At 45.8% G+C, this 23,734-nt stretch overlaps 1 protein-coding gene and 1 long non-coding RNA gene across 5 annotated transcripts in view; both read right to left on the reverse strand.

Annotated features, from left to right (window-relative positions):
- Positions 1-23,734, reverse strand: part of LOC309350038 — a 191,364-nt gene that overhangs the window by 50,624 nt on the left and 117,006 nt on the right. The gene's annotated exons all lie outside the window — the stretch shown is intronic.
- Positions 1-23,734, reverse strand: part of SLC2A9 (solute carrier family 2 member 9) — a 98,385-nt gene that overhangs the window by 50,624 nt on the left and 24,027 nt on the right. For 2 of the 4 annotated variants that reach the window (XM_081876331.1, XM_081876332.1), the window contains exon 2: positions 13,252-13,337. In XM_081876331.1, the coding sequence (XP_081732457.1) occupies positions 13,252-13,329 (78 nt within the window). In that variant the 5' untranslated portion in view covers positions 13,330-13,337. Of the gene's footprint in view, positions 1-1,276; positions 1,680-13,251; positions 13,599-23,734 lie in introns of those variants that run through there. The other 2 variants (XM_081876330.1, XM_081876333.1) reach the window with 2 other exon arrangements.

The raw sequence follows: 23,734 nt of genomic DNA on the forward strand, positions 1-23,734 counted from the left end.
TCATCATTATTTGAAGGGAGAACTTCCTAGCTTATTCCTTTAACTGCTGATTACATATATGCACTCTGGATTTCAAGAATACCCCCCCCCCCAAATAAAATTCTGGGAACTATAGTTTGCTCTGGAATTGCAGCTCTGTGGGAGACAAACAATAGTTCCCAGGATTCTTGGGTGGAAGAATGTGCTTTAAATGTATGGTGTGTGCACATGTTACACCAGTAACTGCCAAAATTCTGCAGGGGTAGATGTATGGTGCTGTTCCTGTTCATGCATAACATGCTGCTAAAGACATAAAGACCAGTGATAACATATATCAAAGGCACACTTTAAGGCAAAACACCACCTCCCCACCACCAATGTTCAGCGTTGGCCCTAGTCTGGGGAAGCCAACTGGGCTCTTCTTGAGGCTGCAAAATGTCTCTGGCTGGCACTGGGAGAAGAAAGCATGAAACTGGAGGGATGTGCTTAACTGCAGCTCATTCACAAGTTCTGAGGCTTCTTTTCAGCCGGGAATGACAGCTAAAGGGTTAAGCCAAGGGCTTAGTGGAGCACACAGGTAGAGATTAAAACTGGGGGGAGGGAAGAACAGAGCAGAGAACTTTCTCTGCCTGCTCTGTTTACACTTCCTCTCTCTCTGCCCCTTCGGAGAGGGCTAATAATATCCAGCCAGCTCATTTCGATACACTTCTTCTCCTTGGGCGACAGTACCCGGTGCCGGGCAGTATTTTTAGCTCTGCTATCCAACAGCTGTTGCGCCAAAGCTCCCTGGAAAGGGAAGCAGTCCGCGTCTGCAGGGCTCCGGTGCAAGTCCCGCGGCCCCCTCTGAACGTTGCTGCTGCGCCAGCCCCACTCCCCCCCCCCCCAGCGAACGGGAACCGGCCAAGAGCCGGGCTGGCGCAGGAGGAGTCCCCAAGGGATCGCGCCTGCTTTGTTGTCTCTGGGGATTATTCTGTGCAAGAATCTCCCCACTGAAACGCGCGCGCGCGCAGCCACAGGTTGTGATGCTGGCCTCTGAGCTCGTGCAAAGCGCACTTTCCAGTATCCAGAAAAACAGAGAGAGGGCAGCCGCGCTCTCCCCACCTGCCACCCATCTGAAGAGCTTCCGCGCCCCGTCCCGCCTTCCCGCCCCGGGAAACGCGAGCGCCAGGCGACCTCCGCGCACGCCCTGGGCGAAAAACGCGTTGCGCGCGGGTTGGAGCCGCGGAAAGGCCACGTGGAGCGCAGCTATGCGCGCCGGGCTCCGCAGTCCGGACCAGCCCAGCCCGGGGCTCCTTACGTTTCGCCTTCCTCTCTGGCTGCCCGTGCGGAGCAGCGGGTCCAGGTTGGTCATGCTGGGGGCGGCGCGGGGCCTTCTCCTCCGGCGCGCCCGGGACACCTGGACAGCGGCGGCGGCGGCGGCGGCGCCCCGGTACCTGCTTGGCTGCGCCAGGCGGGCGGGGCCTTGCAAAGGTGGAGCGAGGCGAGGCGCCGCCGGGCCCCGCGGCTCAGCAGCCCGGGGGAGGGAGCGGCCCTGCACCGCCTTCTCCGCCAGATCCGGCCAACGCAAATGCGGAGCGGCGCCGGAGTCCAGCCGCGCAGCCACCGGGGCGCAGTCGGCGGCTGCCCGGGCTTCGCAGGCATGGTGGGGAGGGGGGGGGGCGAGACGCTTTTGGAAAGGGGGCTTCCCTCTGCCGTGCGCCGCTCCAAATAGCCCTGACTAGTTGCTGCGGAGCCACGGAGAGGGGTCGCAAGATCACCCCTCCATGTCAGGCTGATGAGAAACATTCTCGAGTGGGTGGCCGGGGGTGTGGATGGCTGCGAGGAAATCCCCGTCCACGAGACCGGGTGCGTCGGAGGCACTTCGCTTATTGCCTCCCGCTTCCCTTCGGTGAAAGAATCCGATTGTTCTCGAGCACATGGCTGAGCTCCGCTTCTCAGCATGTTATGCAACGGCTGCGCTGCGTCATGTTACGTCCGATTAAGGAAAAGGGGGGGGGGGACCCACTGTGTAATGTTCTCAAGTAAAGTCTGAAGGGGCAACATCTTCAGGAGCCGGGGGGGGGGTCTGCGTCGGGGAGTCAGGCCATCATCACTCTTGCGGGTTACCTCCAGCCTGTTTGGCAGGAGGGATTCAAGCACATGCCAAAACTTTAGGCTTGCACATGCATGCCCCGTTGCCCGAGCGCAACAAATCAACTTTAGAACATGAACTTTGCAGTTTGGAAGGCGATGGAGAAAGGCACTGGGGAAAATGTGGGGCAAACAAAGAAGTTAACCAGAAGACGTGCAAACATCCTAAAGCAAAGCCAGAGGAATGGTGGATGAATGTCATGGCCATGAACAGCCCCACATAGTAAGCACCCCTTTGCAGGAGAGTGGATGTGAACTGGGACTTTTTCATTGTAAGCTTCAAATCGGTTTATGCCACAAATCAATATATAAAACTCTGATTTAAAAATGTTGGTTATAATGTAGACGCAACTTTTCTTCTTCCTTCTTGCTCCCATTAACAGTGTTTACATATAACACAAACACAACAATCCAGCTAAAATAGTCCCCTATTGTAGCTGGATTGTTGTAGCTTTTAGTTTAGGAAAGGTATACGTTTTGTACTTTCTGCATTTTCAGTTTTTACACTGTGGGGCCAGATTTGAATATTTTGAAACTATATCTGGTCCAGAATTCAACAGTGACCATGGAATCATAGAGTGGTAGAGTTGGAAGGGATCCCAGGGTCATCTAATCCAACCCCCTGCAGAAATGCCATACTGGATCTGCATCAGCACAGCCAGACACCTTCCTCTGCCCCAGCTGCAGCAAAACATGTCTCTCCTGTATCTGTCTCTGCAGCCACAGCAGGAAGTGTAACTCTCCAATGGTTTGACTTCACCCTCAAAGGTGTCCCCCTCCATTGTCTCCCAAGACAGATACCAACAATAATAACATTACTGAGTCCTGGCCAGAAAAGGCAAGAGAATCCAACCACACCCAGCTATAAATGCCTATCAGGCTGCCAGGAAAGGCAGCTAAAGGACACCAATCCATTCTCAACTACAGTCGTACGTCGGCTCCTGAACACCTTGGGAGTCAAACGTTTTGGCTCCTGAATGATCAAAAACCAGAAGTGAGTGTTTTTTTTGGAAGCCAAATGTGTGATGCGGCTTCCGCTATTGTTTCCCGCGTACCTGAGCAATCGGGAACCAATCAGAAGCCGCGCCTTGGTTTCTGAATTTTTCGAAAGTTGAACGGACTTCTGGAACAGATTCTGTTCGACTTCCGAGGTACATCTGTACTTTGGTGTGTGGGGGGGTTCACATTACAAGCTTGTTTTTAGCCCAGAAAACCAACACAGAGGTCCCAAAAGTATAGGTGCTTTGCAAATCCCTTGACTGGGTTGTTGGACATTTTGCAGTCATTTCTAGAGTTAAGGCAGAGTAGAATGAGTGCATGTCTGATTCTTTCAAAGATTTTGTAGCACCCAAGGTGTTAAGGAAGATGTAGAATGATTTCTGGCAAAAAATAGAGATGAAAATTTTCAAACAGTGTAGTATGAATTTTACACTTGACAGTTAACATTGCAAAAGGAACCATGATAAAATGCTTTAATGGCCCCTGAGGGCAAATTTGTTTGACACACCCAGACAAGTTGTGTAACTGATGGTGTTGAGACATGTGGTGCTCAAAGGGATTCTTCCTCTTTTAAGTTTCACATTCTAAATTAACAGATTATAAAATGTGAAGAGTTTACATAAGAAAACACTGTGATACACAACTTCATTTTATAGCCCCTTTCAGTCAATCATTAATTCCTTCAGTTTCTAATTCTGTCTTACTCAAAAAATATTTAGCAGTGACAATTATAGTGGTTGTGTATATGAATCTGATGCAAAAGCTTCTTTTTGCATATACTGATTCTAGAATAATATTAAAAAGCCAACACTCTTTCTACACCTTTCTCCCCCTCATATCTTGCATAGAACAAATAATTCCCTCCCCAGGCCTCTCCAGAGTCAGACATCACGATTTGTTCTTGTCCTGCCACTGGGCTGGGTATATAAATTCATGTTTTCAACACCATTTGTGCCCACGAAAGTTTTGTGACAGCCTGATACGGAAAGGGGGGGGGCATGTCTTCTTCACCTTCTTCTTCGCTACAATATATCAATTTATTTCCAATCGTCAATGTCAAAAGGGACTAAAATCTATAAAATTCATAGAAAATCAGTGTGCCAGTTTGCTCAATTACTCTAGGACTCCATCACATCTCCCCTGTCCAGCATAATCCCTCAAGCAAGGTGTCAAGGTGATCAGCCTTTCCTCCAGACAATGTCAGGTGGCAGACTATGCATATTTGGGACCATTGTTTTCTCATCCCCAGGAAGTGTTTATCTGTGCATATCTCCAGCTCTGCATATTCCCCCCTCCCTCCTCCATATGTTAATCTGTGTAACCCCTCCACCTTCCTGAAGTGCTGATCTGTGTAACCCCTCCACCTTCCTGAAGTGCTGATCTGTGTAACCCCACCTTTCTGTGATGTATTCATGACGTGTTTTGCACTGTATTCTGGGACATGGAGGGAGTTTCAAAAACTCATGTCACCCCTTTCTCACTGTTCAATCTCGCCTTGAACCTGTTGCGCAATAAACTTGGACCTTCTGCAGTTTGCTCCTGTCTCCGGCTGAGCTCATTTTCCTCCGCAGGGACCCACGGACTTAGTCCGATGAGCTGGGTGGCAGAGCAGCCTCGCACCCAGATTTTTGCCGTAACAGTTGGCGCCCAACGTGGGGCATGCGGTTCTCCCGCGTTGCTGACCGGGGGCCCCGAAATCTTCAGCCGGCACCAGGCCATTTTGCCTGGGAAGATCCTTTGGACCCCCGGCCATCTTCCGGGCGGTAATCGAAAGCCCCAGGAGTTCAGCCGGGGAGCAAAGAGGGATCCAGCCGGCTTATTCATCAATCCCGGGATCATCATAGAAGACGCGTGAGTATAAGGAAAAGGAAAAATCCAGTGCACTGGTGGGAAAGGGGTGGAAATCTCCTGGCAACTGAATTCTCTGCCCTCCTCCCTATCGCTCCTTCTCGCCTGTCTCTTGGTCCAATTGGTGAGAGAGACCGTGGACTGCTGCTCGACCCAAAAGGGGGGTTCTGAGCTCTATCTCTTTCTCCTCTCAAACCCTCCAGTCAGCCGCACCAACTGAGAGTCCGAAAGTAAGACTGAGAGACCCGACTTGAAAAACAGCCGACTCTCCGCAACGGACGTCCCAGTTGAAAGCAAGGGGTTGGAGTTCTTCTTCCGAACTTCCCGAGCGTCCTCACCGAGGGGGCAGGAAGGGGTCTGGCTTTCTATCCAATCCCAGCCGCACTGGTCGGTGCCACGTAACACGTGTATCGTGCGTGAGCCCGCTTCCAAAAGCAAGGGGGATTTTCGGTTCAAAACTCTATCCAGGGATCACCCGATCTGGCACCGCACGGCGCGGGCGTTCAGTAGGGCCCCTTTTCCTGAGATTGACGATAGGTAGGAGGTTGCCAGGAGGGATAGCCCATGAGGAATTGGGCGGGATCGGCAGAGTGGAAAAGGACCCCAGGTTATTGACTAAGGAAATAGGAAGGAATACCGGATAGCTAGAGCTCTTAAAAAACCCTCTAAGGAAGTTGCCAAGCGACTAAAGACCCCTCTTTACTATAAATCCCGTATTAAGTATATCAATCTCCTGGATATACCAATCCTTACCGCCCTTTCTCTTCCCTCTTTCTGTCTAGACACGCGTAAAACATAAAATGGGTACCCAGGCTTCCAAACGCGAGCGGGCTCACTCTGGGAAGAAGGCTTCTAGAAAGCCATCTCAGTCTCAGAAGGACCCTGACTCTCCTCTCCAATTTGTCATCACGTATTGGAAGACGATTCCTGGCCACAAATTATTATCGAAGCAAAATTAGAGAACCTCTGTTCTGAAATCTGGCCCGCCAGCACCGCCTCCGCCAAGCCCGAATTGCGTTGGCCGGCTGGTTAACTGGTGGTGTTTGAAGAGGCAAGGAGGCTCTTAAAACCATGTGGGACCTTCCTACTAATTTCACTTAATGAAAGCTAAAGGAAGCAGCCCAACTCCTTGCAATAACCAACTAAAGGATGAGAGTATATATGTTTACATGTTGTCTGTTATGTGTGTTGTGTGTTAATACATATATGAGAATATGTGTGTTTACATGTTGTCTGTTATGTGTGTTGTCTGTTCCTTCTGTCTCTGACAGACTGCCTTTCTTAAGCGCGCATAGTTTAAACTGCAAGCTTGCTTCAAAATTTTAAATTTAAGGAAGCTATGCTGGACCTTATCAGTCCTAAATAAGACAAAATGAGAATGAAGGGTGCAAATGTTTACCCCACCTCTTGCTTTGCCGCAACTTTTCAGATCGTGAGTCTACAGTCTATTTTGGAATGTGAATGTTTCTAATGTGAATTAGATGTTTCTGCTGCAAAAGTGTGGGTGAGCACAACTGCTCTCTCAAGCTAAAATGCAGTGTATTTATTTCATGAAGCACATGCCTATGAAAGTATGGTCTTCCTTCTAAGAAAATATCTGAGTCCAGTTTTAACTTTGATTTGGTTGGACAGAAGAGTTATTGTAAGGCTCCTGATATCAGGCCTCTTTTCTTAGAAAATGCCCCCCCCCCGTTTCATTCTGTCTCTTTCAGGGGTTTTTTTTTTTTCCTTTCTCTTCTTCTGTGCCAGGTAAATTTACTTCCGAGTAAGCTTCCTTTAAAGGAAACTGCAAAAAGGGGGGGGCATAGATTAGGTTTACTATTCCTCTGCAAATTTTGCCTCTTTCTGCTTGAGATTAGGCTTACTATTCCTCTGCAAATTCAGGAAAAATTGTCACTTTTGTATTCCCTTTTAAATCAAATCTATGGCTGTTTTAACTATGCTTTATAAGAGATCCTCTCCCTATCTTAAGAAAATGTTCACTTCAATCTTTCTTTAAAGATCATTTGTCTTTAAAGATCATTTGTCTAGGAACTTGCACTCTAAGGAACTTGCACGTCTAAGGAAGTAAACTCAAACTAATCTCAAGATCTGCTAAAGGGTTCTGTATAAAGTTGGGAATTTTTATTTTCCTCTTCCTTAGTACATGATAGGAGCACTGATTGTGCTCTCTTCCCCAGTAGTGCCTGTGTACATAAGTATGTGTGTGTAGTACAAATCTTGCTGTGAAATCTTGCTGTGAGCCCTTTATTTTGGAGGGTTGGACTAGATGACCCCAGGGTCCCTTTCAACTCTCCCAATTTGTGGCTGTGTGGAAGGACATGTGTCCGCAAGCATTGCAGGGTAATTCTTAAATTCTGGTGTGGTGATGGAGTTGAAATTCAGCCTAGCTTTGCTCTTTAGTTTTAAAAAAGGTGAGAGGTGAAGCTGTGATGTTTTGAAGCACAACTGGTAATATCAAGCATTTGAGTGATTACAGTGTTTATCATTTTGTCTACTATTTAAAAATCAGACAAATACATATGGGCCTTGACCAATCCTGTAAATAAAGGGGCAGGAAAATTTTTGTCTGCAAATGGTAAGGCCGAAAAACTTAGAATGTTAAAAAAAAAATAATTAAAAAATCCTATGAATTCTGACTCTCTGGCCATTTTTTCCCATATATAAGGGCGCGGCATTGTTCCACGAATGACCAGAGGGATATTAGCCCTTTCCTGTACATAAAGGAAGCAGTCGCTTTGCTTGGGCTGAAATTGCTAGCTTTTGTTGGTGAATACTTCAATTGCTGAGTTTCTCTTTTTTGTTTTAAATCTAACCCTCTTTTAAAATCTACTCCTTACCCTTCCCTTATTCAAATTCTAATTTTGCCAAAAGATGCAACATTTCAATAGTATAAAAGGTTTGCTGAGACATGAACTCCACACATGCACAGAGACTAGATCAGCAAAAAAAAAAAAAAAAAGGATAGGAAAGGAAATGAGAGAGAGAGAGAGGAAGGAGGGGGAACTGTGGGGGGGGAGGTTTATGTAAAACTTGGAACCATTGAGAGAAATCACCCTTAATGTGTCCCAAGTTTGAAATCTTAACATGCCAAATTCTTTTCACAGGTAAATATCAAAGAATTCCACCCCTCAATGGGATTTAAATCACAGACTTTGTTTGTGTGCATTTTAGGAACAGCATTTCCTGACAGGCTTCTCACATGAAATAATTTTCCCTTTTAACAGGATATGTGAACCCCGATAACAAAGTGTTTGTCCCTTTTTTCTCCCACAACAACTTTCTTTCTGTTCTGTGAAACCCCTACTGTATTAACTTTCTTTCTGTTCTGTGAAATCCCTGCTGTATTAGTGACTTCCATCTCTTCGTGGCTTTGACACTTTTAAAGTTACAAATAATCTGTTTCCATTTATTTAATCCGTTTTTCCATGATGTCTATGAAATTAATCGAAGCATAACCAAACATTGTTTGTGGAATGGTATTTGTTTACCTCTTGCCTGAGCATTTCTTATTAATTCTGTCATTTTGGCTAGTTCAAGGTACTTGCACAACTTTAAATTGCCATTAAGTCATTTTCCAGTATTTTGCTATTAACATTCTAGCCGATGTTGTCACATCAAGAAACACTCTTTTATTTTCATTGTTACTTCAGATTACTTAAAATTCTGTGTCTTAGCATTTATTTATTTTGGTTCCTCATAGGTCATTGTGTGTGTGTGTGTGTGTGTGTGTGTGTGTGTGTGTTATTATTATTTTAACTGTGTCCTTTAAGTCCACCCTGCCCTTACAGGATATCACTTCTACAAGTGTGTTACTACAGATCCAATGAAAAGCTTCGCCACCACAACAGAAGACACCAAAGTTTCAAAGTGGCCACAGCTATCTCTTTCAAAGGATATAGACTGCTGGGGGAGTGGGGCTGACAAAGGGGGGTGGAGTTGAATTACAAGGACATTTTCTGACTTTTGAACCTCAAGATACATATATAAAATATCCCAATTGTCTCAAGATATGCAACTGATATTTAATTAGTTTGTTTTGTATTATGTGTTATTACATAGGAATGTTGAAATGTGTCTGACAGTGTGTCATTTCCACAAATGGGGGGGCTATTTTGTGGCTATTTTTGTGTGTAAGTGTTTTATGTCTAATGTCTTATTCCTTACACCACAGTGGAGGATCCTCATACATTTTATACCTTTTAACAGATCAGGCTATTATGTAGTCCAATGTTTAGACTTAGATAAATTTATAACCATATTTCGTTGTCTCACCTGGCACTCTGCCAACTTCCCTACCCATTTTTAAAAATGTGCTAAAACCCACTTTACCAAGGAGAAGCTTCTAAGATACATGAAGGTGGATATGCTTTGGTTTAGCAGGAATGATCCCTTATACAGTTAAATTGACTTATTTCGACAAGTGCCCTTTTAAGAATGGTTTTCTTTTAACAGATTGGTTTGAAGAGTTGAGAACCATGGGGAAAGATAAATTCAAATTGGACTCAGTTTGAATTGGGCAAGTGTATCCAGGCTGCAATTAGCTTTTGGTCCTTAAAGTGCAAGTGAGCAACTTCCCATGACTGCAAGACCTGAGCCTACAGTAATAAAACCCCATAGGAAGCCAAGGAAAGGACATTTCCCTCAGGACGTGTCCAAACCTGTGGCAGCTGTGGTGAGTGCCAGGCAACATGGTTGATATGAAAGCCCTAAGTGGATTCACCAGGGATTGCCACTACTGTGAGACCACAGAAAAGCTACCTTGACACCTGAGAACACAAAAATGGCAGGGGACAAAGCAAACTGCATTTTTTTCCCCAGTCAGTAGTGGACCTTCCTGCTAAATGTAAAGCATAGACCACTATTGAACAAAATACAACAGGTGTCCTTTTATGCGATATCCTATATCCAGCTATCTGTACTACTATACTTGCAAATGGCCTTAAGAGGCATGATTTGCAAGTCCCCTTCAGGTTTACACAAACCCACACATCTAGTACGATAGATACAAAGTTATTATTTAGTGCATATCTATATAACATAAACATACATTGTATTGGTCCGTGTTGCTCCCTCCTTTGTTGCCCTGCTCAACCCACCTCCTTTTCCATTAGGGCCTATTCCCACTCACAGGGCACCCCTACCTTCACCGAGATTTAGGGTGCGGAGAAAAGATTTGCAAGTTCTTACAGAACTTTAATGCAAATCTATCTCCGAATGGGGGACTGATACGGAAAGGGGGGGGCATGTCTTCTTCACCTTCTTCTTTGCTACAATATATCAATTTATTTCCAATCGTCAATGTCAAAAGGGACTAAAATCTATAAAATTCATAGAAAATCAGCGTGCCAGTTTGCTCAATTACTCTAGGACTCCATCACACCTCCCCTGTCCAGCATAATCCCTCAAGCAAGGTGTCAAGGTGATCAGCCTTTCCTCCAGACAATGTCAGGTGGCAGACTATGCATATTTGGGACCATTGTTTTCTCATCCCCAGGAAGTGTTTATCTGTGCATATCTCCAGCTCTGCATATTCCCCCCTCCCTCCTCCATATGTTAATCTGTGTAACCCCTCCACCTTCCTGAAGTGCTGATCTGTGTAACCCCTCCACCTTCCTGAAGTGCTGATCTGTGTAACCCCACCTTTCTGTGATGTATTCATGACGTGTTTTGCACTGTATTCTGGGACATGGAGGGAGTTTCAAAAACTCATGTCACCCCTTTCTCACTGTTCAATCTCGCCTTGAACCTGTTGCGCAATAAACTTGGACCTTCTGCAGTTTGCTCCTGTCTCCGGCTGAGCTCATTTTCCTCCGCAGGGACCCACGGACTTAGTCCGATGAGCTGGGTGGCAGAGCAGCCTAGCACCCAGATTTTTGCCGTAACACAGCCACATCGCTTTGTTTACAGTAGGTGAATGACCCATAGTTTCCTACTAAAATCGTGTAACTTTTCATACAACAATTATTCTAGGTGGGGGAGGTGTCCCATTTTTGTTGCACCATAGCACAAGAGTGCCCCTCCAGGTAGCAGAAACACAGTAACTTTGGAGAAGGATTGCAGAGCAACTAATAAAGCACAGTGATGTGTGCATCACTGATATAATAATAATAATTTATTATTTGTACCCCGCCCATCTGGCTGGGTTTCCCCAGCCACTCTGGGCGGCTTCCATAAAAACCAGAAATACACTAAAATATCACAGATTAAAAACTTCCCTGAACAGGGAACAGATGCACTATTGTTATGTCAGCGACAAGTTGCATAATACACCTTCAGAAAAGCACTAGTCTGGAAGGGCCTTAAGTGATATTCTTTCTAGCAAAGTGGAAAGAATAGATAAAGCAGTTCTTCCTGATCAGTCTTGCACAGACCTTCCATGGTGTTACTTTGCTGCCTGGATTCTGTTTTGAACAGCGCAAGTCAACTTCAACAGACTCATTGTTGATAGAGACAAGCAACTGCGAAAAGAGTGGAGAATATTTGCAGAAGGGTCCCTACCCTCAAGAATTCTAAATTGTCTTGTAATTGTGGGTCTGCAGTGCTGTCAGCTTTGTGCTGAAAGCGAGCAACAGAAATCACCAAGGATCATATTCTGAGCCAAAGGAAAAAAAGAAAGACCCTCAGTACCATTACTGGTTTTGAAGCCAAACCACAAGTTCTCCATGGTGTTTCGGAATCAGCCCTTTTTCTTCCTCCGCAATACCTTCTGGTTGTGATGATTTATTTCTGTTTGCATTATTTATGTCAGGGGTGGTTTTTCCCCATAAGAGAGTTTGCACAGCAAATATCCAGAGGTCCACAATTGTGCTCACCGTAGAGCGTGCCCAAATGACCTCTAGCATGTATGACAAGCCTCCATCTCTTTCCACAGCTACAAGGCTGTGGAAGCTGATCATTGCCCCAGCCCAGCCTCCCTGACCTGGTGGTCTGTTTTGGAAGTGCAGCACCAATCAGGGATAACACACACACAGAGAGAAAGAATTGTAGCGTTGGGAGGGACCATAAGGGTCATCTAGCCCAGCCCCCTGCAATTCAGGAATCTTTCATCCAATGTGGGGCTCAAACCCACAACCCTGAGATTACAAACCTCATGCTCTATCAACTGAGCTATGTAGTATCCCATCATCCAGGCTTAAGATTCCATCAAATAACTCTGGCTGTGCGGTCAATACAAAGAAGATCAAGGACACAATCAAGGTATGTAGACAAGCTAGAAGCTGTTGGACCACTCCAATCAATCACAGCATCCTTGGCAGTTGTACTGTGTTCTATGAGGTCCATGAGGCCACTGGTAGCCCAGCTCCTGTGTCTGCCAGCTCTCAGCTGCCCTTGCTGGCAGCCAAAGGGGGGAGCTGCAAATTTGCAAGTGTGTGTCAAGTCACATCCACACGGATACATTTAAATCATCAGTCATGTCTTACTCCCAAAGAATCCTGAGAACTTTGTGAAGGGTGCTGGGAATTGTAGCTCTGTGAGGGGTCTCCTCACAACACTCAGCACCCTTCATAAACTATAGTTTCCAGGACTGTGAGGGTGGGGAAGCCATGACTGTTAAATTGGTACAAGAGTGTTTTAAATGTTTAGTGCAGATAAAACCAAAATCTAAGCGACACTAGATTTCAAGAAGGACACTGACAAACTGGAACGTGTCCAGAGGAGGGCAACCAAAATGGTCAAAGGCCTGGAAACGATGCCTTATGAAGAACGGCTAAGGGAGCTGGGCATGTTTAGCCTGGAGAAGAGGAGGTTAAGGGGTGATATGATAGCCATGTTCAAATATATAAAAGGATGTCACATAGAGGAGGGAGAAAGGTTGTTTTCTGCTGCTCCAGAGAAGCGGACACGGAGCAATGGATCCAAACTACAAGAAAGAAGATTCCACCTAAACATTAGGAAGAACTTCCTGACAGTAAGAGCTGTTCGACAGTGGAATTTGCTGCCAAGGAGTGTGGTGGAGTCTCCTTCTTTGGAGGTCTTTAAGCAGAGGCTTGACAACTATATGTCAGGAGTGCTCTGATGGTGTTTCCTGCTTGGCAGGGGGTTGGACTCAATGGCCCTTGTGGTCTCTTCCAACTCTATGATTCTATGATTCTATGACTAGGAAAAAGCTGAGAGCTTGGCAAAATGAGTGCAAAACCCTGAGAAATCATAATCTAATGTCTATCCATTGTATAATATTTGAATTTAAAGAAACTGGCCATTATCAATAACTGCATCTCTTTGCTTCTAAACTGAGTGTACCATTAACACATTTAAGTACTGTATTTCAAAGTGTAAAAATGTATGACTTACCACTTTCTTCTTGACTGCAGGATTATCTTTACTCTCACCATTACTTTTCTCTTTAATCTTCACTCCATCAATCTCCATTATGTTTTCTGTTGAAGACATGGAAAAGTTTTTGCAATTAATTCTCTTAAAATCTGCTGGCAGGTATACTGCCACATGAGGAGATCTGCAAGTCACATCAATTGCTGGAGGTTATTTAAAAATGTAAAAATTCAGAATAGAAGGCCTTGGTTTTGTGCAGCAAAAACCTCACAGAAGTAGCACCATCATTATACACAGCATCCAGGAACGGCATCTTTCAGGACCCTGAGGGTCTTGACTTTCATTTCAGGGGAAAAGGGGAGATTTATCTACATTTATAGATGGGGGGGGGGGATATTTGACCTTGCCTGATATCAGAACATTGGACCATGCAGACACAGAAAGGACCACACTTCCTGCAGCTGCTGAGCAGAAGAAGGAAATTCAGTAGCTGGAGCTTGTCAATTCCCTTTCCTAAGGAACTATTAAAGATGCAGGAACCAGCTGTTCTTCAAGGGCTAAGGAAACTGAATGCCACATATTTATTTTAATTAACCAAATCTTCTATCGGTGTTTCACTGTGAGCCTCTAGTTTTTATGTAAGACTGGTATGAGGAATCTTTGGCCTTACAGATGTTCCTGAATTACAGCTCCCATCATCCTTGGTCAGGCAGAGGCAAACTCGGCCCTCCAGATTTTTTGGCCTGCAACTCCCGTGATCCCTAGCTAACAGGACCAGTGGTCAGGGATGATGGGAACTGTAGTCCCCAAACATCTGGAGGGCTGTCTGTCCTTGGTCATTGGCTGTGCTTGCATCCTGGAAAGGAAGAATGCTTCATACAGTCGAAACCCCAGCAGGAATTAAAGTTGATGGCTCTAATTACAATGCTGAAGTTGTGTTAAAGCCAAGATACTGTTCTCCTGGAAAGACAATCAAACATATGCTATCAGGGCTGCCCAAAAGCGGTTACAATACGGTGCTTAAGATTCATTATTATTCTATGGGATGGGAATGCCATCTGTGTAACACTTGAGAGATCCAGCCTATGGATATTCAGTTTAGTTCTGCACCAACCTTTAGCACTCAAACTTTATTAGCCAGATTAAATGGCAATATTTATGTATATAATACTCTTGCTGTCTTCAAAGGTAACATTCATATTACCACCAGGAACTAGAAACTTTACCAATTAGCACATACAATCAACCTCAGTTGATATTAGAAGTTGTAACTTGATCTGCTTTATGCCACAGTTAGGATGTCCTGTTCTGCTATCCCTTCAGTGCTGGATTTACGTATAAGCTAAGCAAGCTATATCTTAGGAGCCCCCCAAAATTAAAGAAAAACCTAAATCTGGCCCTGTATCCCTTGCCTTTTAAACGAGAGGTAGAGGTATTTTATTCTCTCCCACTGACATTAACAGGCCTTACTGTGTCTGCCTGGATCTGCCCCACCCCCTTCCCACTGCTCATTCCCCGCCTCTGTCCTTGTACAATTAGGGATTTCAAATCCCACAGAGACCCAAGGCTGTACCAAGACTTCTTCACTAGGTGGAGCTGCCACATTCTCTGTGGAACTTCAAAGCAAGAAACAGAAAACCAGCAATGGATATTTCAATGGCTATGCATTGTTGGGATGCAGGTGGCACTGTGGGTTAAACCACAGAGCCTAGGACTTGCTGATCAGAAGGTCGGCGGTTTGAATGCCCGCGACGGGGTGAGTTCCCGTTGCTCAGTCCCTGCTCCTGCCAACCTAGCAGTTCAAAAGCATGTCAAAGTGCAAGTAGATAAATAGGTACCGCTCTGGTGGGAAGGTAAATGGCGTTTCCGTGTGCTGCTCTGGTTCGCCAGAAGCAGCTTAGTCATGCTGGCCACATGACCCAGAAGCTGTACGCCAGCTCCCTCGGCCAGGAAAGCGAGATGAGCGCTGCAACCCCAGAGTCGGCCACCACTGGACCCAACGGTCAGAGGTCCCTTTACCTTTATGCATTGTTAGTGAAGCCTTATTATATTATAAGGACCCTGAGCCAAGGCTCATTTGCCCGCTTCCCCAGGACCTCAGAGGAGACAACTCACCAGGGACCAGAGTTCTTCGGAGAAAATAGTTTATTGAGATCTGCGCAGAGACAACCAGTGGAATCACTTCTCAAAGACTGGCTGCAAATACATGGCATTTGGCAGGCATTCTTATACTGTAGGTACACCTTTCTCCACCAGTCACCAATTGCCAACCTATAGGTACACCTTCCTTCCACCAATCACCAATCGCCAACCTATAGGTACACCTTCCTTCCACCAATCACCAATCGCCAACCTAGCATCTTACCTTAGGAGGATAATCACGTTAAGCAAGTTCCTCACCCGTTTCCTTGTCTCATATGGCTACGTGGCTTCTCCTATTCTTTACTTGACCAGTGTCACAAGCCAAACCTGCTTAAGCAATCTTTATTGGAATCTAAAGCCAAAGCTGCTCAGGCAATCTATATTGCAATCTATATTGCAACAGAGCTAAACTCTCCCTTCCTTCATTCCCTCCTCTTCTTTTGGACAGCCTTCTGGCTCGTCCAAGGCAATAGGCTGGTATTCACGCATCAAAGCTATCACTCGGGGACCCATCATGCGCGACATTGTTTTGTGCATCATATTTTGCAAGCATTGCACCAAGCAGGGAATACAGAAGCAAAGAAGCAATAAAAATAAAATTGGTCCTAAGAGCATAACAAACATTCCTCTGAGCCACCCATTTGGCAAAAACTTATCCAGCCAAGACATATTCCATCCTTCCCACGTTTGTACAGGGATGTGTGCCACCTTCTCAATACTTGCGGCTAGATTACGGATGGCTTCACCATGATCTGAAATATTGAAGCAGCATGCTCCACCAGTCAGGTTGAGGGCAGCACAAAATCCTCCTTGTTTGGCCAGAATAAAGTCCATTCCCAAACGCAGCTGGAGGACAGCAGTGCGGGTCTCATCCAGCTGGGTGGCAACAAGGCGAAGGGCGGTGGCCGTTGCATTGGCCACAATCTCTACTACTGCCTGGAGTCGGATTATGCGGTTTAGATTGTAAATGGGCTCTCTGGCACCTGCTACTAACTCATCAGGGTTCCAGGAGGCCGGATCATAGTGGGCAATTATTCGCTCAGGTGGCCATTCGTCTTTTCCCCAGATCTGCTTGCTCCCTGAGGCTATATTCGTGATATCAACAGATCTGCGATTGCGATGGGGAAATGAGGTGGTAGGGAGCAGCCACATGGGGGGGGGGGGTAAAAGGAAGGCTGGATAACAATTGCCCCACCAACCGTTGGGGAGGTGGTGGAAAGCCTTTGTCCCACAAATCCAATATACAGGATCCTTGTTCTGGGTGGCCGTATGGTCACCCATAGAACTAAAAGCTAAAAGATTTAAATTGGTGCAGGCTCCCCCACACTCAGAGGTATCAGTGGGGTTACACGTACAGTTGCATGAGGAGCGCCCAGTAAAAGTTATATTGTGTCCAAGGGTGGCATCTTTGGTCTGGTTGACACAGAACCATCCGGGAATCCGATAAACCCGGAGGGGATAGGGATTATTCCAGTACAGGCCCCACTGGAATTTACTTCCAGTATACTGGATTCGGGTCCGATTAAGAGGCAACGGAAGCAGGGGCATGCCCCCAGCCGCATCCAGAGGTCCCAAGGCACAAACAAGGCAACGGGTCCTATTCTCTGCCTTAGCTACCATTTCTGCCGTTTGCAGCCAGCGGTTATAAGGGTTGTGGATGCCCCGCGTGACCATGAGGCGGGTAATGTTTACCTGGGAGATCCAGGACCCTACTTCCCCCTGGGCCAGAGCGCAGGCGAGTTCCCCAACTAGGAAGAGAAGGAGAACTGTCAGCGGGATAGAGGAGGGACGCTTTTTCCCGCAAATTCTATGGCGCTCGTGCCAGCAAAAGAACAGGATCATCCATAATATTAGGACCGTACATATTACTCCTATCCACCAAGCCCAATGGTTCCATGGTTCTTCCCACCATTCTTTAGTCATGATAGGGGTCAGGTGCGGGATTGGGCCTATCTGGGTGCTCAGGGCGGTGAGGATAATGAGGGAAGCGCGGGAACCTCCAAGCGTCAAATCCTATCGTGTGTAAATAAACTCCTGAGTCCCCAAGAGGGTGATTATGTCCTCGGTGGGTAGGGGCCAGATACAGACCCCAAGGAGATGGTGTCCGGGGGGGGCTACCACACACCCACAGGAATAATGTGCAGCTTGCAAATGGCAAATACTAGGTGTGAGAATCCCTATGGGCTCTTCTTTGGACCAAATAATACACACCACAGTTTTTTTTCAAGGATTAAAACATTATCAGGGGGCAAAGACCGGACGGTTGGCACGTTGGGAACGCTACCGGCGGGCGCTCCTCCCATTTACTTCTTCAGCCGTGCGTAGAAATGTCAGCCTCCGGAGTGACATTAGCAGGGCGGTCGTCTGCTGGACATCTTGGAGATGGTCAACCGCAGGGGATTCTCAGGATCAAGGGAAGTTGTCCATTCAGATGTAGCTCGCTTGGCACATGTGTGGTGGACCCACGGGGTGACGCCTGCTACTTTAACTGCAGTTGGTGTAGACAACAGAACGGTGTATGGTCCCTTCCAAGTTGGTTGTAAAGGAGCTTGGGACCAATCCTTTATCCACACCTCGTCACCAGGCTCGTATCGATGTAGAGGCTCGACTAGCACACAAGGGGTGCGAGCTTGGATCCACCTGTTGAGAGAAATTAGATCTCCGGAGAGTGACTGTACATAGTTATTTATCTCCACATCCTGAGCAGGAACAGGGGATATCATACGCACATAAGGCACCGGCCTGCCGAACATAAGCTCAAAGGGAGACAAATGAGTTCGCTTGGAGGGCAGGCTGCGAACTCTCAACAAGGCAAGGGGCAACATCGCCACCCAGTTTGAGCCTGTCTCCTGAGTCAGTTTAGCTAGCTGATTTTTCAAAGTCCTGTTCATGCGCTCTACTTTACCCGAGCTCTGGGGCCTATAAGCAGTATGTAACTTCCAATTTATCTGCAATATCTTTGCTAATTCCTGTAACACTTTGTGTACAAAGGCTGGCCCATTATCAGATCCTACGGAGCAAGGTAAACCATACCGCGGAATGATTTCTCGTAGCAGGCATCTGGTAACCTCAGTTGACCGCTCAGTCTTGGTGGGCCAGGCTTCTACCATCCAGTGTAGGTGCACACTGCCACCAAGAAATAATGGTACAATCCACACCACGGGAGTTCAGTGAAATCTACCACGAGGTCTTCCATAGGCGCGGTTCCTGAGTGTTGTACTCCAGGTGGGCCCAATTGACCAGTTCGTGGGTTGTTCTTCTGACATAAGGTGCATCTTCTGCAAGCCTGACTTGCTAATTGGTATAAATTGGCGATATAAAAGCATCTCTCAAGCTGTTTGGCCATTGCATCAGGGCCCACATGGGTAGTGGCGTGGTATTTGTGGACAAAATGGGAAGAAAGAGCTGCTGGTATCCACACGCACTTGTCTGGCGTAATATACCATCCTTCCTCAGATTTCTCCAACCCTTCTACATTAATAGTGTCCTCCTCAGCTGGGGTGTATCTTGGTTTTATACAGGGTTCAAGGATGGCTTCCGGTATTAATGGGGCCACTAACTGTGACCGGTTTAGGCTGCCCCTTTGGGCTGCTTCTTTCGCTATACGATCAGCCAATCGGTTTCCACATGCTTCCTCACTTGGCCCTGTGCGGTGTCCATAGCAGTGGATGACTGCCACCTGCTTGGGTTTCCATACCGCGTCCAGCAATTCCAGTAGGGCTTCTGAACAACCTCTGCTATTTTGGCCATTTTAATGGGGCGCTTGGCTGCTCTTTTTATTCCTTCTAGTACAGTCCTTTGGTAAGTTTCCAAAGTGGTGATGCCTCCCGCCATTTGGTAGTCCCAATTAGGGGTGGTGCGGGGGTATAGACCCTCTATCTGTGCTTCAGTATTTGCCTGGGTTCTCAGATATTCTCTGGCTCCTGTGTGAACCTTTCGGACCTCCTCAGTGGTTAAAAGGGAGTCCAAGAGGTACTGTATATCATCATAAGTAGGCTTGTAGGTTTTAAAAATGCCCTCAAATAACTTGATTATTCTTGCAGGGTCTTCCTCAAAACTAGGGTTCTGATTCTTCCAATTGCACACATCTGCAGTGGTGAATGGTATGTGCTGGATGGTATAAGTACGGGGTGCTGGCTCTCCATTTGCTCCTGGTGGACCGGGTGGGTCATAAACCCTCCACAGTGGCATAATTGCCACGCCTGACTTCAATTGTTCTGGTTCCTGTCTCTGCCTTTTATAATGAGTGGCCGCGCGGGCAGCTGCGTCCAACCATTTCTTTTGCCTTGTCTTCCATTTCTCTGACTTGCAACTTGCTATGTCCACCAAATGTGGACTTACATCTACTGCTGTGGCGAATGGTTCCACATATCTACGTACCCTATCCTCATCTACAGGAGCCCACTTTCTTCCTTGGACATTGACTTTCCTTAACTTTTCTAAAAACTCTTCCTCTTCTTCCTCTTCTTCCTTTTCTCTCTCCTTATCCCTCTTATCCTCTGGCCTTAGACGTGGCGTCTTAGGTACTGCTCCTCCCCCTCCTGCAGGCACATCACCTGGGTCCCCTTCTCTGGGTTCTGGGTTGGGAACTGTTCTTGTAGGGGCGTATGGTGGTGGCCTCAGAAGACCATCATCTTCAGAATTATCAACCAGGACTGGGGGTTTTGGCCGGACAGTTTGAATGGCGCAAACCTTTTCCTGGCTTATACTCCCTTGACACCCTTGTACCCCATGGAGGGTTTTTCTCCACATTTCTCTTCCAAGTTGAAATATATGGGATTTGGTTGGGGTGGATTCTGAGAATGTTCTGCCATAAGGGATTGATTAAGGCCAAATCGAAGGTGCCCTCTGGTGGCCAATTTTGCCCCTTGGGTGGGCCAATCGACCTCACACAAAGTTCTTAATCTTTCCTTCATGACAGCCTTTCAATTATTGAGAAAACACTGTAGAGGGGTACATTTACTCCCTCCAGACCCCATGTCTTTAGTCTCCTCCGCTCCTAGTACAAAAATGACAATCAGTCACGTTCCACACACTTCAGACTGTGATTTGGTCGAGCTCGCGCTGCCAAAAAACGCACAGACCTACATACGCTTGACCATGGGGACGCTAAGCCCCGATCACTCATACATTCTTCCTTTCACTAGAGGAGACTTTCACACACCACATACAACACAGCCCGACCCCTTTCCCTTTTTTCCTGTTCTGCCTTTGTCTACTGGCGGCACCTTATTGCCACGGCCAGGTGAGGTTGATCAGACCTCAAGCCCCTTAATAAACCACTGGGCTTACCTTGTCCCGCAGCGGGTTTTCCTGTCACGGCCGTTCTATTTTCTCCCTCAACCGGGTGTCTCCACTCCGGAACGATGTGGCCGGTTCCCCCTACGAAATGGCAGGGTGCGCGCCAGAACCGCAGACACCGAACCGAGCTGTTCACCACGGTTGAGCCTGGCCTCCGGTCCTGGGGGGAGGGGCAGATCCCGGACGAGCCCCCAAATCTGAAGCCTTATTATATTATAAGGACCCTGAGCCAAGGCTCATTTGCCCGCTTCCCCAGGACCTCAGAGGAGACAACTCACCAGGGACCAGAGTTCTTCGGAGAAAATAGTTTATTGAGATCTGCGCAGAGACAACCAGTGGAATCACTTCTCAAAGACTGGCTGCAAATACATGGCATTTGGCAGGCATTCTTATACTGTAGGTACACCTTTCTCCACCAGTCACCAATTGCCAACCTATAGGTACACCTTCCTTCCACCAATCACCAATCGCCAACCTATAGGTACACCTTCCTTCCACCAATCACCAATCGCCAACCTAGCATCTTACCTTAGGAGGATAATAACGTTAAGCAAGTTCCTCACCCGTTTCCTTGTCTCATATGGCTACGTGGCTTCTCCTATTCTTTACTTGACCAGTGTCACAAGCCAAACCTGCTTAAGCAATCTTTATTGGAATCTAAAGCCAAAGCTGCTCAGGCAATCTATATTGCAATCTATATTGCAACAGAGCTAAACTCTCCCTTCCTTCATTAGCATATTCTAGAACACGCATAGGCAAACTTGGCCCTCCAGATGTTTTGGGACTACAATTCCCATCATCCCTGATCACTGGTCCTGTTAGCTAGGAATCATGGGAGTTGGAAGTCAAAGACATCTGGAGGGCCAAGTTTCCCTATGCCAGTTCTAAAAGAAGTACTTTAAGCATCAGCATCTTTATAACAGCCCTTTGAAGGCAGCCCTGTTTAGGGAAGTTTTTAATGTTTGATGTGTTTTATTGTGCTTTTAATATTCTGTTGGGATCCACCCAGAGTGGCTGGGGAAACTAGATGGGCAGGGTATAAATAATAAATTGTTATAATGATAATAATGATAATGATTAAAACACCTTCTTAAAGGCAACTTTGGCTGGAGACCCTGGAAAGCCATCAGCACCAGTGAGCGCTGAGCTAGCTAAAGAATTTGTCTGAAGGAAGCTTCCTGGATTCATTGAAGGTCCCCCTGCCCCAGTGACTTGGGCATGGTACAATGGATAATGATCTGCAAAGTTCTTGTGCATGTGTGGTCACTATCCTTTTGGGGGTACAAACCACCAATAACTTTTTTTTATTAAATTTGTATGTCGCCCTTCATCCGAAGATCACAGGGCGGTTCGCAACACAAAGGTACAAAATGAGAACACAAAATTCACAATAAAATGACAACAAACTCATAACCCCCCTTCTGCGAGCTCATTATTAATTATTGTGTCAACACAACAGCAAATTCTCCTGAATTGCCATGAGTTCCATCTAAGATCGTCTCAAGTGCAGACCCATAATATAACACATATTGTGATTGCAGTAAAAGGATTTGATACAAATTTCCTTATAGTAAAAAAATGTTGCTTGCTATGCCCAGTCTAAAATTTGATAATACATAAATTTATTCACTACACAATCCAGCCAGAGTGAAACACTTCAATATTCTCTCCATTTCATGGGTAGATAGCTAAGCGCAGCACAGGGTCTAAATTGCTAAGCAATTGATTTAATAGGCCTTCGAAATCTCCCCTGATGACTGGTACTGAGGACTGGCTGGCAGAACTACTAGAAATTCTATTCTAGGAGTATTTGAGACTTAAATGAAGGAATACCTTATATTCATTTAATAGCACGGGGTGTGGGATATCTTTCTGTACTGAAGCTGTACATTTTCCCAAAGCAAGCCATTGTGACCCAATAGCTCATTTGCTGCTTGCCAGATGACAACCAACCATTTCTCTTTCACTCCTTTTTTCTTTTTCCATTTATCTTTTTATTTACACAGATAAAGACTGGACTCTCAGCAAGTTCATGGAGATCAAGCAGATAGCAACGAGGACATAACTTAATTATAAGGTGTTTCTTTTCTTCCAGATAATTTCATATCTAGAAAGCGATACTGGGTGATACCCAACTAAGTCATACAGATTGAAATCAATGGGCTTAAGTTCATTGACATAAACAGGCCGACTCTGAATATGACTTAGTTGGATATCACCTGATGTGTTTGTATTTCTGAATTTCAAGTTTTGTTTTAATCTTAATATTATTTTAAAAAAACACCAAAAGAAGCATGGAGCAGATTATTTTTTAGTAACATACTAAAAAACAAACTACTATTTAAAAAAATCTTTTGCAATTGAAATTACGGTAACTGAACTTTGACTTTGTTATCTTTAAGTAGGTTCTTTCTGGTTTTTACAATTTCTGCAGGAATAGAGCAAACATAAATAAATAAGAATCATTGAATTAAAGAGGTGGAAGGAACTCTAAAGGTTATTAGTCCAGCTCTCTGCACCGCAGAAATCCCCACTAAAGTATCCATGACAGGTGAAGGAGAGATTTTTTTTAAAAAAAAAAAACAGTGTTCAAACTTACAGAACGTAGCACAGTATTTATTTTACTTTTTTAAATGCATGTAAGCAGTGCTTTTGGGGAGGTTCAAATGATTTTTTAGAAACCACCTCATACACATCTACTCAGAAGTAAGTCCTACTGAGATCTCCCAGGTTGCAGAGTTAAAAGCCTAGAAGCGCTAAAGTATTTGAGCTTCTGTTGGCATTAAGCAAGTCCACAATGGGGCACTAATACCAAAAAAGGGCTCTCAGATCACCACCGTCTACCTTAGATTGACAGGAGCCTCGGAAGACTTCAGCTCTCAAACAGGTTGACGTGGGAGTAAATAGCATTTCAGATACCTGGGCCTCAAATCATGCAGGGCTTTAAAGGTAAGCATCAGAACTTTTGATTGTGCTCAGAAAACAGCACATATTTTGGCAGCACAGTTCATAACATTGTGACATGTTTTTCTTTATCACTTTGAAAAGTGACACTGCCACT

This window comes from Podarcis erhardii (genome assembly GCF_964252035.2).
Source record: "Podarcis erhardii genome assembly, chromosome: 9".
Taxonomy (NCBI): domain Eukaryota; kingdom Metazoa; phylum Chordata; class Lepidosauria; order Squamata; family Lacertidae; genus Podarcis; species Podarcis erhardii.